The sequence below is a fragment of the Manis javanica genome, chromosome X (genome assembly GCF_040802235.1).
Source record: "Manis javanica isolate MJ-LG chromosome X, MJ_LKY, whole genome shotgun sequence".
In the NCBI taxonomy this organism is placed as follows: domain Eukaryota; kingdom Metazoa; phylum Chordata; class Mammalia; order Pholidota; family Manidae; genus Manis; species Manis javanica.
The window spans coordinates 106897780-106908921 of record NC_133174.1 but is presented as its reverse complement, the minus strand read 5'-3'; the positions used below and the strand labels follow the sequence as shown (position 1 = coordinate 106908921).

At 48.6% G+C, this 11142-nt stretch overlaps 3 protein-coding genes across 5 annotated transcripts in view; 1 reads left to right on the top strand and 2 right to left on the bottom strand.

Moving 5' to 3' along the window:
* Nucleotides 1-262: 262 nt before the first annotated feature.
* Nucleotides 263-1624, bottom strand: RNF113A (ring finger protein 113A). Its single transcript, XM_017680129.3, has one exon. The coding sequence runs from the start codon at nucleotides 1526-1528 to the stop codon at nucleotides 317-319; it is 1212 nt and encodes a 403-aa protein (XP_017535618.2). The 5' UTR covers nucleotides 1529-1624; the 3' UTR covers nucleotides 263-316.
* The window catches only part of LOC108386421 (NADH dehydrogenase [ubiquinone] 1 alpha subcomplex subunit 1), a 43573-nt gene continuing 33916 nt past the window's right edge, over nucleotides 1486-11142 (top strand). For both annotated transcript variants that reach the window (XM_073227909.1, XM_037000193.2), the window contains exon 1: nucleotides 1486-1766. In XM_073227909.1, the coding sequence (XP_073084010.1) occupies nucleotides 1665-1766 (102 nt within the window). In that variant the 5' untranslated portion in view covers nucleotides 1486-1664. The remainder of the gene's footprint in view (nucleotides 1767-11142) is intronic.
* Nucleotides 3408-11137, bottom strand: LOC140847467 (uncharacterized). 2 transcript variants are annotated; one of them, XR_012127497.1, is made up of 2 exons: nucleotides 10514-11137; nucleotides 3408-5265 (listed from the first exon to the last, which is right to left on the bottom strand). XR_012127497.1 is itself a non-coding variant. In XM_073227898.1 (2 exons), the coding sequence occupies exons 1-2, from the start codon at nucleotides 10108-10110 to the stop codon at nucleotides 5150-5152; spliced, it is 1086 nt and encodes a 361-aa protein (XP_073083999.1). In that variant the 5' UTR covers nucleotides 10111-10231; the 3' UTR covers nucleotides 3408-5149. The 2 variants fall into 2 exon arrangements, 1 of the variants encoding a protein (XP_073083999.1); XM_073227898.1 differs by lacking the exon at nucleotides 10514-11137 and adding an exon at nucleotides 9141-10231.

Sequence of the window (11142 nt, the reverse complement as noted above, 5' to 3'; positions counted from 1 at the left end):
ATAAATAAGTTTAGTTCTTGCTTTCATCACAGCTTTGATTACTTTCAAATAAATTCTAGCTCCTTTCCGGAACTTCTCCCATAACCAGCATTTACGCCAAAGGGTTCTGAAAAGTATCTGTTACACACAGGGAGCAATTATACCAGGTAAAAATCCAGATTATACCTACCTTGATGCTCTTAAATGCCATCCATCCAGGACCCCACTTCACCACCACCCGCCTTTTCCTCTCGGTCACTTTCCTTAGAAAGGAAGGACATGCGTTAAGATTTCTAAAACAACAAAACATTTATTTTGAGATTTGGGGATGGGAAAACTAAGGAATGGAAATTGGACCATTATCAGTATCTAATGGGAAACTGGAAGCAACACCATCTTCTGTAGCTCGATGCTTCTCCAGTTTAGCAATCAGTTCTTTTGCTGGATTGAAGACGCCATTGGTCTGCTGGTCACAGACATAGCAGCGCGGGGTGGTGCGGAAATGCTGCAGTGCACAGCTCTCACAGAAATAATGCCTGCACTTGGTGACAACCGGGTTTTGGAAGGTCTGGCGACAGATGAAACACTTGAATGGTATTTCCTCCTCATCGCTTCCCACTTCATAGTTTCCGTCCTCATAGACACCATAGCGACCTTCATCAAGCTCACGTTCAATCTGCCACCCATGCTTGTAATCTGAGCGATCATGGAGGAATTTGCAGCTGTCTCCAAAGCCACAAAAACCAGTCTCCTTGTAGTCTTTGCAAATGTCGGGCTGGTAATCCCAGCGCACGGTGGCACGCAGATGCTCGGGAGCTCGGATGGGGCCCTTCCTCACCATCCCAGAGGAAGCATTGCCCATTGACGTATCTTTGGGCTTCATGTATTTCTGATAATTATTGATTCCCCGGTAGATCTTGTCATCTTCCTTGCCTCTCAGCTCCTCCTGGATCTTCTGGCTGCGCTCAAAGATGGCTTGTGCATCGCGCTCCTTCTCTGTGTCTAGCTCGTAGACAGCAGTCGCCCCCATGTCCTCTGGCCCCACGGGTTTCGCCGAGCGGGTGGACTTGTAGACCACGCCGACACTCTCCGGGTGGTTCTCTTCCTCCTCCTCGCTATTCAAGTCATTGTAAGGCGCCTTCTGTTTACCACTGCCACAGGTTTTCTGTATCATCGGATTGTGGGCCGCGCGCTTCTTTTTTGGGCGGAACACAGTGCTGCCTTCGTCACTACTGCTGCTGCTGCAGTCGTCGGGCTCTTGGTTGCAGGGGCGCTTCCTGCGGCCTGCAGCCCCTTTTTGCCCACCAAACTTTCTGAAGAGAAAGGTGCACACCTGACTTGCTGCCTCTACTGGAGAACGTTCCTCTGCCATTTTACGGTCCAGAGCTCCGAAACGGCTATGGCGGACTTGGTCGCGCGAGACCTGTTCACGGGACTGCACGTCGTGCTTGACCCGAGTCGGCGCAAAATGGGCGGGCTCCTGGGTGGGCAGAACCAGCAGTGCGAGAGCGCGCGAGCGCGCGAGCGCATCTCTCCTGAGTCCTGCCATACCCCGTCGCTTCCTTTGAAGGCGTACGTGGTCCCGCCCCGCTCGCCAGCTGTCGCGGAGCTTACCGGAAAGGGGCCAGAGCGGGTCACCTTTAGGAATCCTGGGGCAAGTGCTTGGCCTGAGTAGCTGTGTAGCGATGTGGTTTGAGATTCTTCCCGGGATCGCTGTCATGGCCGCGTGCTTGGTCATCCCCGGAGTGGCCACTGCGCACATCCACAGGTTCAGTAACGGGGGCAAGGTAAGGCGGCTTCTGCGGCCCCACGGCCGGCTTCTCGGACTGGCGTTAACGAAATGGACCGTGGCTTGGGGAGGCCTTAAGGAACCGGTGTCTCTCTGAGATGGGGAGCCCCGAGGTCGGCCCTCCCCTTTCCTCCTGTTGACTAACAGCGGAGGCTTGCGGAATTTAACCCGGAGAAACCACATCCTACTCTAGCAAGAAACAGCTCGCTGCTCGGTGGAGAAGAGTGGGCAAGAGGGCAAAGTAGAGATTCCGGGGCTGGGAAGGTAGGCGATTAGAAGAGGTAGGTCCCAATTCCTAGGCAGAAGTGAGGCGTCAGTTAGTCTTGGCTTTTAATTTCCTTTTTTGCTGGGTTTTAATTTCTCACATCCACATCTTGGGAGCCTCTCGTCTTTTACTTCTTCCCTACCCTTAATTAGTTTTTTATCTTGACATTTTTTTTATCGTCTGTCTCTTGCAAACCTTTAGGAACTTATCACAAGATCCTGGTTTTCACATCAGGATTGTAATTTTCCTCTCTTCCTGGGCCTTCACATCATCTCTTACAGTACAGAGTATATAGATGTATTTGCTTTCTGGCTTTGTGATTGTCTTTCACGTGTGATGTCCTGATGTTATTTCTTCTTATTAGGGTCCCCAAAGGGAATTGTCATATGTCTTTTGAAAAAAAAAACAACCTGGTTAAAAAAAAAGTGTAAGAACTCATGCTTACCATCTTAATTCTAAAGCCTAGTGGTCCGTTTTTATTTAAGAGTCTGGTCTTACATTAACTTGACTTTATTTCAGTGATGATGACATTTTTCTAGAATATCACGTACTGTCCCTCTGTTGGGTCACACTGTTGGATTCCCCTGAGGAAGGCGCCGCCCCCAAATCACTCACCAAAGACGTTTCTTGATGCAACAAGCAAGAGGAATTTATTCAGAAGCCAACTAGTTGGGGTCCAAGTCTGCCCGTCGCAGCGGGTCTCAACGAGGACCCTGAGTACTTACAACTAAGTGGTTATATAGGATTTTCTGAGGCATTTAGCCCTAGAGATTTACCATGGTTACAGATTATGTTGTAGTAACAAGATAACAATACTACATAGCAAGATAACAATACTACAAAGGCAGTAATTTTTCAAACCTACGATTTCTGAGTTGGTGCCACGTCCTGGGGGTGTAGCAAGGTAGGGTCAGCTTTTATGTTTAACTAACCGAAAGGTTAGCGCTGCCAGCAGTCATGATTGATTAACTTGTTTTTCCAGAGGAGTTACCTGGTTTCAGTTGTTCCCTCTGAGTCATATATCAGAATGGCTTTTTGGGCTTCAAGATGGCTACTCTTAGGCTAACTTATTTCTCAGGGAGGTTGGGGTCCTACATTCCCCACTTCTTTTTCTGAACATTCTAATCATGGAATGTTGGTTTCTTCTTGATGTGTGAGGGTATGATACTGTTGTCTCAGCATTAGCACCTGCACAGCACTTACTCTTTCTCTAATAAAGGTTATTACTCGATTTAAAATGCAGGGACCTAAGGTGAGGAGCAATATAAAAATAAGCAGGGGTCCTGTCAAGGTGGATATTAGAGTTGTAAGCCATGGGGATCTAGAGAACCAGGATTCAAACAGGCTCTGGTTAGCTTCTCGTTCTCGCTTTCGCTGATCTAATCTTTCTTTTAATTTAGACATTGAGTGTCTTACTACTCCAGTATGGTCTGCATAGAAGCAGCACTCTTCCTTTAGAGCTGCACATAATCTACCTTCTTTTAGAAATAGTAAATCTAATCCTCGTCTGTTTTGCAGCACTACTTCAGAGAGGGAGGTTAGGGACTCTTCAAGTTTAGAAATAGACTGTTCTATAGTTCTCAAATCTTCATCGATAGCTATTCTTAGTCCTTCATAATGTTGGTTCTCTTGTATAATTGCAGCCGCCCCTGTTCCTACTCCGGCTGCGACTCCTACTCCTAGTAATACAGCTAGAGTGAGTGAGACTGGCTCTCTCTTATACCTTAGTCTAGGTTCCAATTCTGCCACAAATGAGAAGTCATCATGATACATTAGTCTGGGTACTAACTGGACCATGATACAGAATTCGTGGGAGAAATTGAAGACAGAGGTGGAAACACATGGAGTTAGTCCAGTATTACAGGCCCACCATCCTTCAGGTGGTGGGACTAAATACCTGTTTTCTCTTGTGGGGATCATGGGGATGGTCTCATTACATAAATTTTTATGCGTGGCGGGAACCGTACCTAGACACTTTCCTATTCCAGACACTTCGGTTAGTGTTAGCTTTTTATGACTGCCCCAACTACAAATTTCGTGGCTGGTTGTATTCTTAAAATCAGCTGACAATCCCAGCCCTTCATAATAAGGTGGTCTAGAAGAAAAACATAACCAACAGGACTCTGTAGTTTTAGGGTCGGTGGCATTTAGGACTCTGAAAGCTCCCTCAACAAGGTTGAAAAAGAGGTCAGTGGGCTAGGAGCAAAGACGGGGACAGCTGAAATAGTTAGGGTTCTTTTCGGGGCTGGGGTTGGGAGGCGAGGCTGATCTGGTAAGACAGCGTTTGGTCCTACTGGAATAGCTGGGAGGGTTTCTACTTTGAGTCTAAGAGTGAATACAACTCCATTATCATATCCTTCCTGATAGAGTCTTAATCCCCACATGAGCCCTTTTTCCCAATTTGCCTCCTTTCCGGTTTCAGTAAAGGAAATATCAATAAGATTACAGGTAGAGCTGGTCATACATTGGGCCTGAGTACTGTTTCTTTTAACTCTTATAAGACTTGGAGGGGAGCTCCCGGCATTTCTGCCTATCCAATGACATGTCCCTGTTTGTTCACAGCCCCAATTTTTGCAGAAAAAGTCTGTCTGCCCACCACACTGTGAGGCTTTAGCACGATCGGTTGAGGGGGCTGGGCACACATAGAAGCAGGTATCTTGGAGTTTTTTCATAGAAGCCCGAGATCCACATCCTGGCCTTCCTATTCTACCTCCGTGCCGAGGGTCTTGTTTGAAGAGAGTACATATGTCTACAGTGAGGGTAGGCCACCAAGTCCCCCTAGGATGCTGTTCTGTTAACTGGACTACTACTTGGTGGGAAGCTGGGGTAATGATTTGCCATGTCAGTAACCTGGGTTCATGGGGGTTAGGGTTCTGGTGGGTTGGAAGTAGCAGGAGCATCAGAATTACTAACAGCATAATTCTTTTTACACAAGCGAAGCTTAAGGGGGTTATCAGTCCGAGTTACTCGCCAGTCCGGGTCCGGGGGTGCCTTCTTTAGATGTGAAGCGTGTATCCAGGAAGAGACGCCGTCCACTTTTACAGCTGTGGGAGTAGTCAGGAGGACGATGAAAGGTCCCTTCCACCGTGGCTCGAGGTTTCCTGTCCGGTGCCTTCTCACGTAGACTGGGTCTCCCACCTGGAACTGGTGAGGCACCGAGAGGTCTTCTGGCTGATAGGCTTCCTTGATGGAGGCCCACACCTCTTTCTGCACAGCCTCCAAGGCTCGTAACCTTTCAAGCAAAAACTTATTAGTTGCACACTCAGGGAATGTATGAAGATGTGCTGACTGAAGCGGGGCCGGGGCCCCAAACATTATTTCAAAAGGCGTTAGTCCAAAGCGGCTGGGAGTGTTCCTAACTCTAAACAGGGCAAAGGGAAGGAGGACTAACCAATCACATAAGCCAGTCTCTATGGACAATTTAGTCAAGGTCTCTTTTAGAGTTCTGTTCATCCTTTCTACCTGTCCTGAGCTCTGGGGCCTGTATGCACAATGCAATTTCCAATCCGTCCCCAGGATCTTGGCCAATCCCTGACTTACCTGGGCAACAAAAGCAGGGCCATTGTCGGAGCCGATTACCTTTGGAATCCCAAACCTGGGAAATATTTCTTCAAGGATTTTTTTAGACACCGTCTGAGCTGTTTCAGTTTTGGTGGGGAATGCCTCTGTCCATCCTGAAAATGTGTCTAGAAAAACTAGAAGGTACTTGTATCTATACTTAGCAGGCTTAATTTCAGTGAAGTCAACTTCTCAATAAGTTCCTGGGCGATCTCCTCGAAGTCTTTTCCCGGATATTGCTTGATTTTTGCTCACGTTTACTAATTGACAGGGAACACAATTTTTTACAATCTCGTCAGCTAATTTTCCTAATCTAATAATATGATAAGGGGAGTCTCGAACTTAAGTCTTTAGGTTTTTTGCTCCCAAATGTGTCAGTTGATGTAATTGCCTTAAGTATTCTTCTGCCTCTTTCCGGGGCAGGACAACTTTCCCTTTTTCAGACTTGTATATCTCTTGGGGTGAGGAATTTTTGAACCCTAATTTGTTTATACAAACGAGATCTTCAGGTGTGTACTGGAAGCTCTCGATGTGAGTGGCTTCCGGACACACCTGAAGGGGCAAAATGTTCATTCCCTGAGCCGCTTGCTTTGCGGCTTGGTCTGCTCTCCGATTTCCTCGAGCTATTGGAGAGTCATCTTTCTGGTGTCCAGGGCAATGCATTATTGCTACTTCTTTAGGCCTATGGATGGCTTCCAGCAAATCTAAAATTTCTTGTTTGTTTTTAACATCTTTCCCGGCAGAAGTTAACAGCCCTCTCTGTCTATAAATAGCCCCGTGTATATGAGCAGTGGCAAAGGCGTATCTGCTGTCAGTGTAGACGTTAAGTCTCTTACTTTCTGCCATCTTTAGGGCCTGAGACAGGGCGATGAGTTCTGCTCGCTGTGCAGAGGTGCCCGTTGGGAGTCCACTGGCCCATACAACTCGGTCATCATCTACTACTGCAGCTCCGGCCATTCTCTTACCATCCATGATGTAACTGCTCCCGTCTGTATACCAAGTCAGGAGTCTCGTTCCCCCTAAGGGCTGATCTTGCAAGTCCTGGCGGGTTCCTGTCTCTTCAGCCAGAATTTCCTGGCAGGTGTGAAGCACTTCTTTCTCCAAATCGGGGAGCAGAGTGGCCGGGTTTAGGATGGCAGGGGGGGCAAACTCTACTCGATCACGATTCAGGAGTAAGGTTTGGTAGTGAGTCATTCTGGCATTCGACATCCATCTCTCGGGTGGTTGCCGAATTACACTCTCCAACGCATGTGGAGCAACTACAGTAAGTTTCTGTCCCAGTGTCAGTTTGTCAGAATCTTTAACTAGGAGGGCCACAGCCACTACTACTCTCAAACAGGCAGGCCATCCACTACTTACTGGGTCTAATTTTTTTTGACAAATAGGCGACAGGTCTCTTCCAAGGTCCCCATTGCTGGGTCAACACTCCCCGAGCCACTCCACTCCGCTCATCCACAAAAAGGACGAATGGCTTAGTTACGTCTGGCAGGGCCAGAGCGGGTGCCGACAGGAGGGCTTTCTTGATTTCATCAAAGGCCTGTTGCTGTTCAGGTCCCCAAACAAACGGGGCTGCCTTTTTGGTTAGGGGGTACAGGGGGGCGGCTAAGGTGGCATATCCGGGTATCCACAATCTGCAGAACCCTGCTGTTCCCAGAAATTCGCGGACTTGGCGCGGAGTAGTAGGGACCGGGATCTGCGTCACAGTCTGCTTCCGGGCTTCAGTAAGCCACCTCTTCCCTTCTCTCAGGGAATACCCTAAATAAGTCACTTGTGGTTGGCAGATCTGTGCCTTTTTGGCAGATGCCCTATACCCCAGCCTAGTAAGTTCAGTCAAAAGGGCTTCAGTAGCCGCTTGGCAGACTTCCTGTGTAGGAGCGGCTATCAGTAAGTCATCAACATATTGTAACAAGGTTACCTGCGGGTTGGAGGCTCGGTAAAAGGCCAAGTCCTGGTGTAAAGCCTCGTCGAAGAGGGTAGGTGAGTTCTTGAATCCTTGTGGCAAGCGAGTCCAGGTCAATTGTCCAGTAGTTCCTGTGGAGGGGTCTTTCCACTCAAAAGCAAACAGCGGTTGGCTACTCTGGTGCAGGCGCAAACAAAAGAAGGCATCTTTTAAATCTAAGACTGTATACCAAGTATTTTCTGGGGCCAGAGAGCTTAGCAGGTTGTAAGGATTCGGCACAGTGGGATGAATGTCCTGTGTTCTCTTATTAACTTCTCTCAAATCTTGCACTGGTCGATAATCTCCTGTTCCCGCTTTCTTTACAGGCAGCAAGGGAGTGTTCCATGGGGATTTACATTTTACTAATATTCCCTGTTCTATGAGCTTCTGGATATGGGGCCTAATCCCATCTCTGGCTTCTTTACTCATTGGATATTGTCTCACAGTTACTGGTGAGGCTGAGGCTTTTAATTCTATGACCACCGGGGGTTGGTTTACAGCGAGTCCCATACCTGCCGTCTCTGCCCAGGCCCCTGGAAACTGGTTGAGCCACCTCTGATTAACTCGGGAGGGTTCTGGTTCTTTAAAAAGGCGGTACTCGTCTTCTAACTTTATAGACAGAATGCTTAGGCCCAAGGGTCTCTTTTTGCTATCAGTCACTTGGGTATCTTCAGTCTGAAAGGATATTTGGGCCCCGACTTTGGTCAAGATGTCTCTTCCCAGCAAGGGTGTAGGGCATTCCGGTATAACAAGGAATGAGTGGTTTACTTGTCCCACTCCTAAGTCTACTGTTCTTTGGGTAGTCCATGCATATTGTTTCTGACCCGTGGCCCCAAACACCCAAGACTTTTTACTAGAAAGGGGGCCTCTAGCTTGGGTCAGTACTGAATGTTGAGCACCGGTATCTACCAGAAACTCAACGGGTTGCCCCTCCACCTTCAGAGTTACCCTAGGCTCGGGGAGGGGTTCCGAGCCCCGTCTTTCCTAGTCCTCATCTTCTAGCAGGGACAGCACTTTCTTCGGAGGTCCCCGTGGTGGTTTCTTAGGGCAATCTTTCACCCAATGCCCCTTTTCCTTGCAGTACGCACACTGATCTTTATCCAAAGGAGGTCGGTTGCCCAGGGACCCTGCCTTACTAGTTCTACCACTAGAGGGCGGCCGTCCCTTACTTTCTACTACTGCGGCCAAGATTTTTGTTAAATTTCTCTCATGCTTCCTATCTCTCTTTTCTTCTTTACTTTCTCTCTCCTTCTCTTTCCTTAACTCCTTCTCTTCTTCAGTCTCTCTCTTATGATAAACTTTCTCTGCCTCTTTTACTAAATCTCTCAGCGACAAATCCTGTAAGCCCTCCAATCTCTGAAGCTTTTTCTTAATGTCGGGTGCCGATTGCCCGATAAAAGCAAGGGCCACTGAAGCACTATGCCCCTCAGAAGTGGGATCAAAGGGGGTATACCGCCTGAAGGCTTCTATCAGGCGCTCTAAGAATACTGCAGGTGCTTCAGTGGCTCCCTGGCTGACCTCTCTTACCTTGGCCAAATTGGTGGGGCGTCTTGCGGCCCCACGGAGACCTGCCACCAGAGCCTGACGATAGATGGTTAGTCGCTCCCTACCTTCTGGAGAATTAAAGTCCCAGTTGGGTCTAGTCAACGGGAACCCCCTCTCTATGTCATGAGGGAGTTGCGAAGGCCGTCCGTCGGTTCCAGGCACATTCCTCCGTGCCTCCAGGAGAATCCTCTCTCTCTCTTCCGTGGTAAAGAGCACCTGCAAAAGCTGCTGACAGTCATCCCAGGTGGGCTGGTGGGAAAACATCAGAGACTCTACTAAACCAGTTAGTTTCTGTGGCTCCTCTGAAAAGGGCGGGTGGTTAGCTTTCCAATTATACAAATCAGCAGAGGAGAAGGGCCAATATTGCAGGGGTTGGAAAGGTGGTTCCCCTTCTTCTCCAAGGATGGGAACTCCATAAGACCGGAGAGGAAAGATACCCGGTGGGTCCAAGATGACCCCTCGGCGGCGCCGGGTGCCCTGGGCAGGTCCCGGAGCCTGCCCTACTGCCTCAGCATCAGGGACTGAGGGTGCCGGAGCTGGGGGTGCTGAGGGTGCTGAGGGTGCTGGGGGTGGGGGCACCGGAGGTGCCGTAGGGGCAGGAGGGTAAGGAGGGGGAGGGGGATCATCAATTATAAGCGAATCCTGAGTATCAGGGTAAACTTTGGTAGTTTCCTTTTCCTTTTTCTGAGGTTGAGTCTGGGCAGCTAAAACTCGAGGGCCCATTTTCTTTTGCACCCAGGGCTTTACCCAGGGTGGTGGGTTCTCCACCAACTCTTGCCAGACTACAATGTAGGGTTGCTGATCCGGGTGTCCTTGAGACGAATCCTGAAAGACAACAGCTTTTACTGCTAATAAGGTGGGGAGATCAAAAGTCCCCTCCGAGGGCCACCCAACATTGTAGGTGGGCCATTCGGAGGTACAGAAAGTCTGCCATGGTCCCTTTTTCACTTCTACTGACAAGTTATGTGCCCTCACTCTAACTTCCGTCCAATGATCTAGCGTCAGGCTAAGGGGAGTCGTCACTGTCTGTCCCATTGTCAGTATAACAATAATTAGACACGTAAAGGACACAAAGAACAAAGACACACACAGATTAGACACACAGCGGCCGCTTTTGGTTCTTTTCAGAGCCTCGAACAGAAACCGAAAGGAATCAGAGGGTTGATATTCTCGGCGCCCAAAAATCAACCCTATCTCATCAGGTTCAGTTTGCCGGAAAAACAGACGGGAGGCTACCAGGCGTCCCTGGCCTCCCAACCAACCTGGGGCGTCCCCCAGGGTTGCAGCCTGCGGTGCTCTAGTACGTCTACCGACCGCAGTCACAGCCCCTTTACGGGATTGAGACGGCTGCCAGACAGCGGGTACCCTTCAGAACTCCGACCGGTCTCACTGAAACAGAAAACAGAACACATACAACTCAAGGCGCCACTAATCTTACCTCTTCCTCCAAGAGCGACTTCGGGAGTGAAGCGGGGTGGACGCCCGATCCCGGACGAGCCCCCAAATGTTGGATTCCCCTGAGGAAGGCGCCGCCCCCAAATCACTCACCAAAGACGTTTCTTGATGCAACAAGCAAGAGGAATTTATTCAGAAGCCAACTAGTTGGGGTCCAAGTCTGCCCGTCGCAGCGGGTCTCAACGAGGACCCTGAGTACTTACAACTAAGTGGTTATATAGGATTTTCTGAGGCATTTAGCCCTAGAGATTTACCATGGTTACAGATTATGTTGTAGTAACAAGATAACAATACTACATAGCAAGATAACAATACTACAAAGGCAGTAATTTTTCAAACCTACGATTTCTGAGTTGGTGCCACGTCCTGGGGGTGTAGCAAGGTAGGGTCAGCTTTTATGTTTAACTAACCGAAAGGTTAGCGCTGCCAGCAGTCATGATTGATTAACTTGTTTTTCCAGAGGAGTTACCTGGTTTCAGTTGTTCCCTCTGAGTCATATATCAGAATGGCTTTTTGGGCTTCAAGATGGCTACTCTTAGGCTAACTTATTTCTCAGGGAGGTTGGGGTCCTACAACACATCTTCATAAACTGCAATAATAATTTCTTTTAAT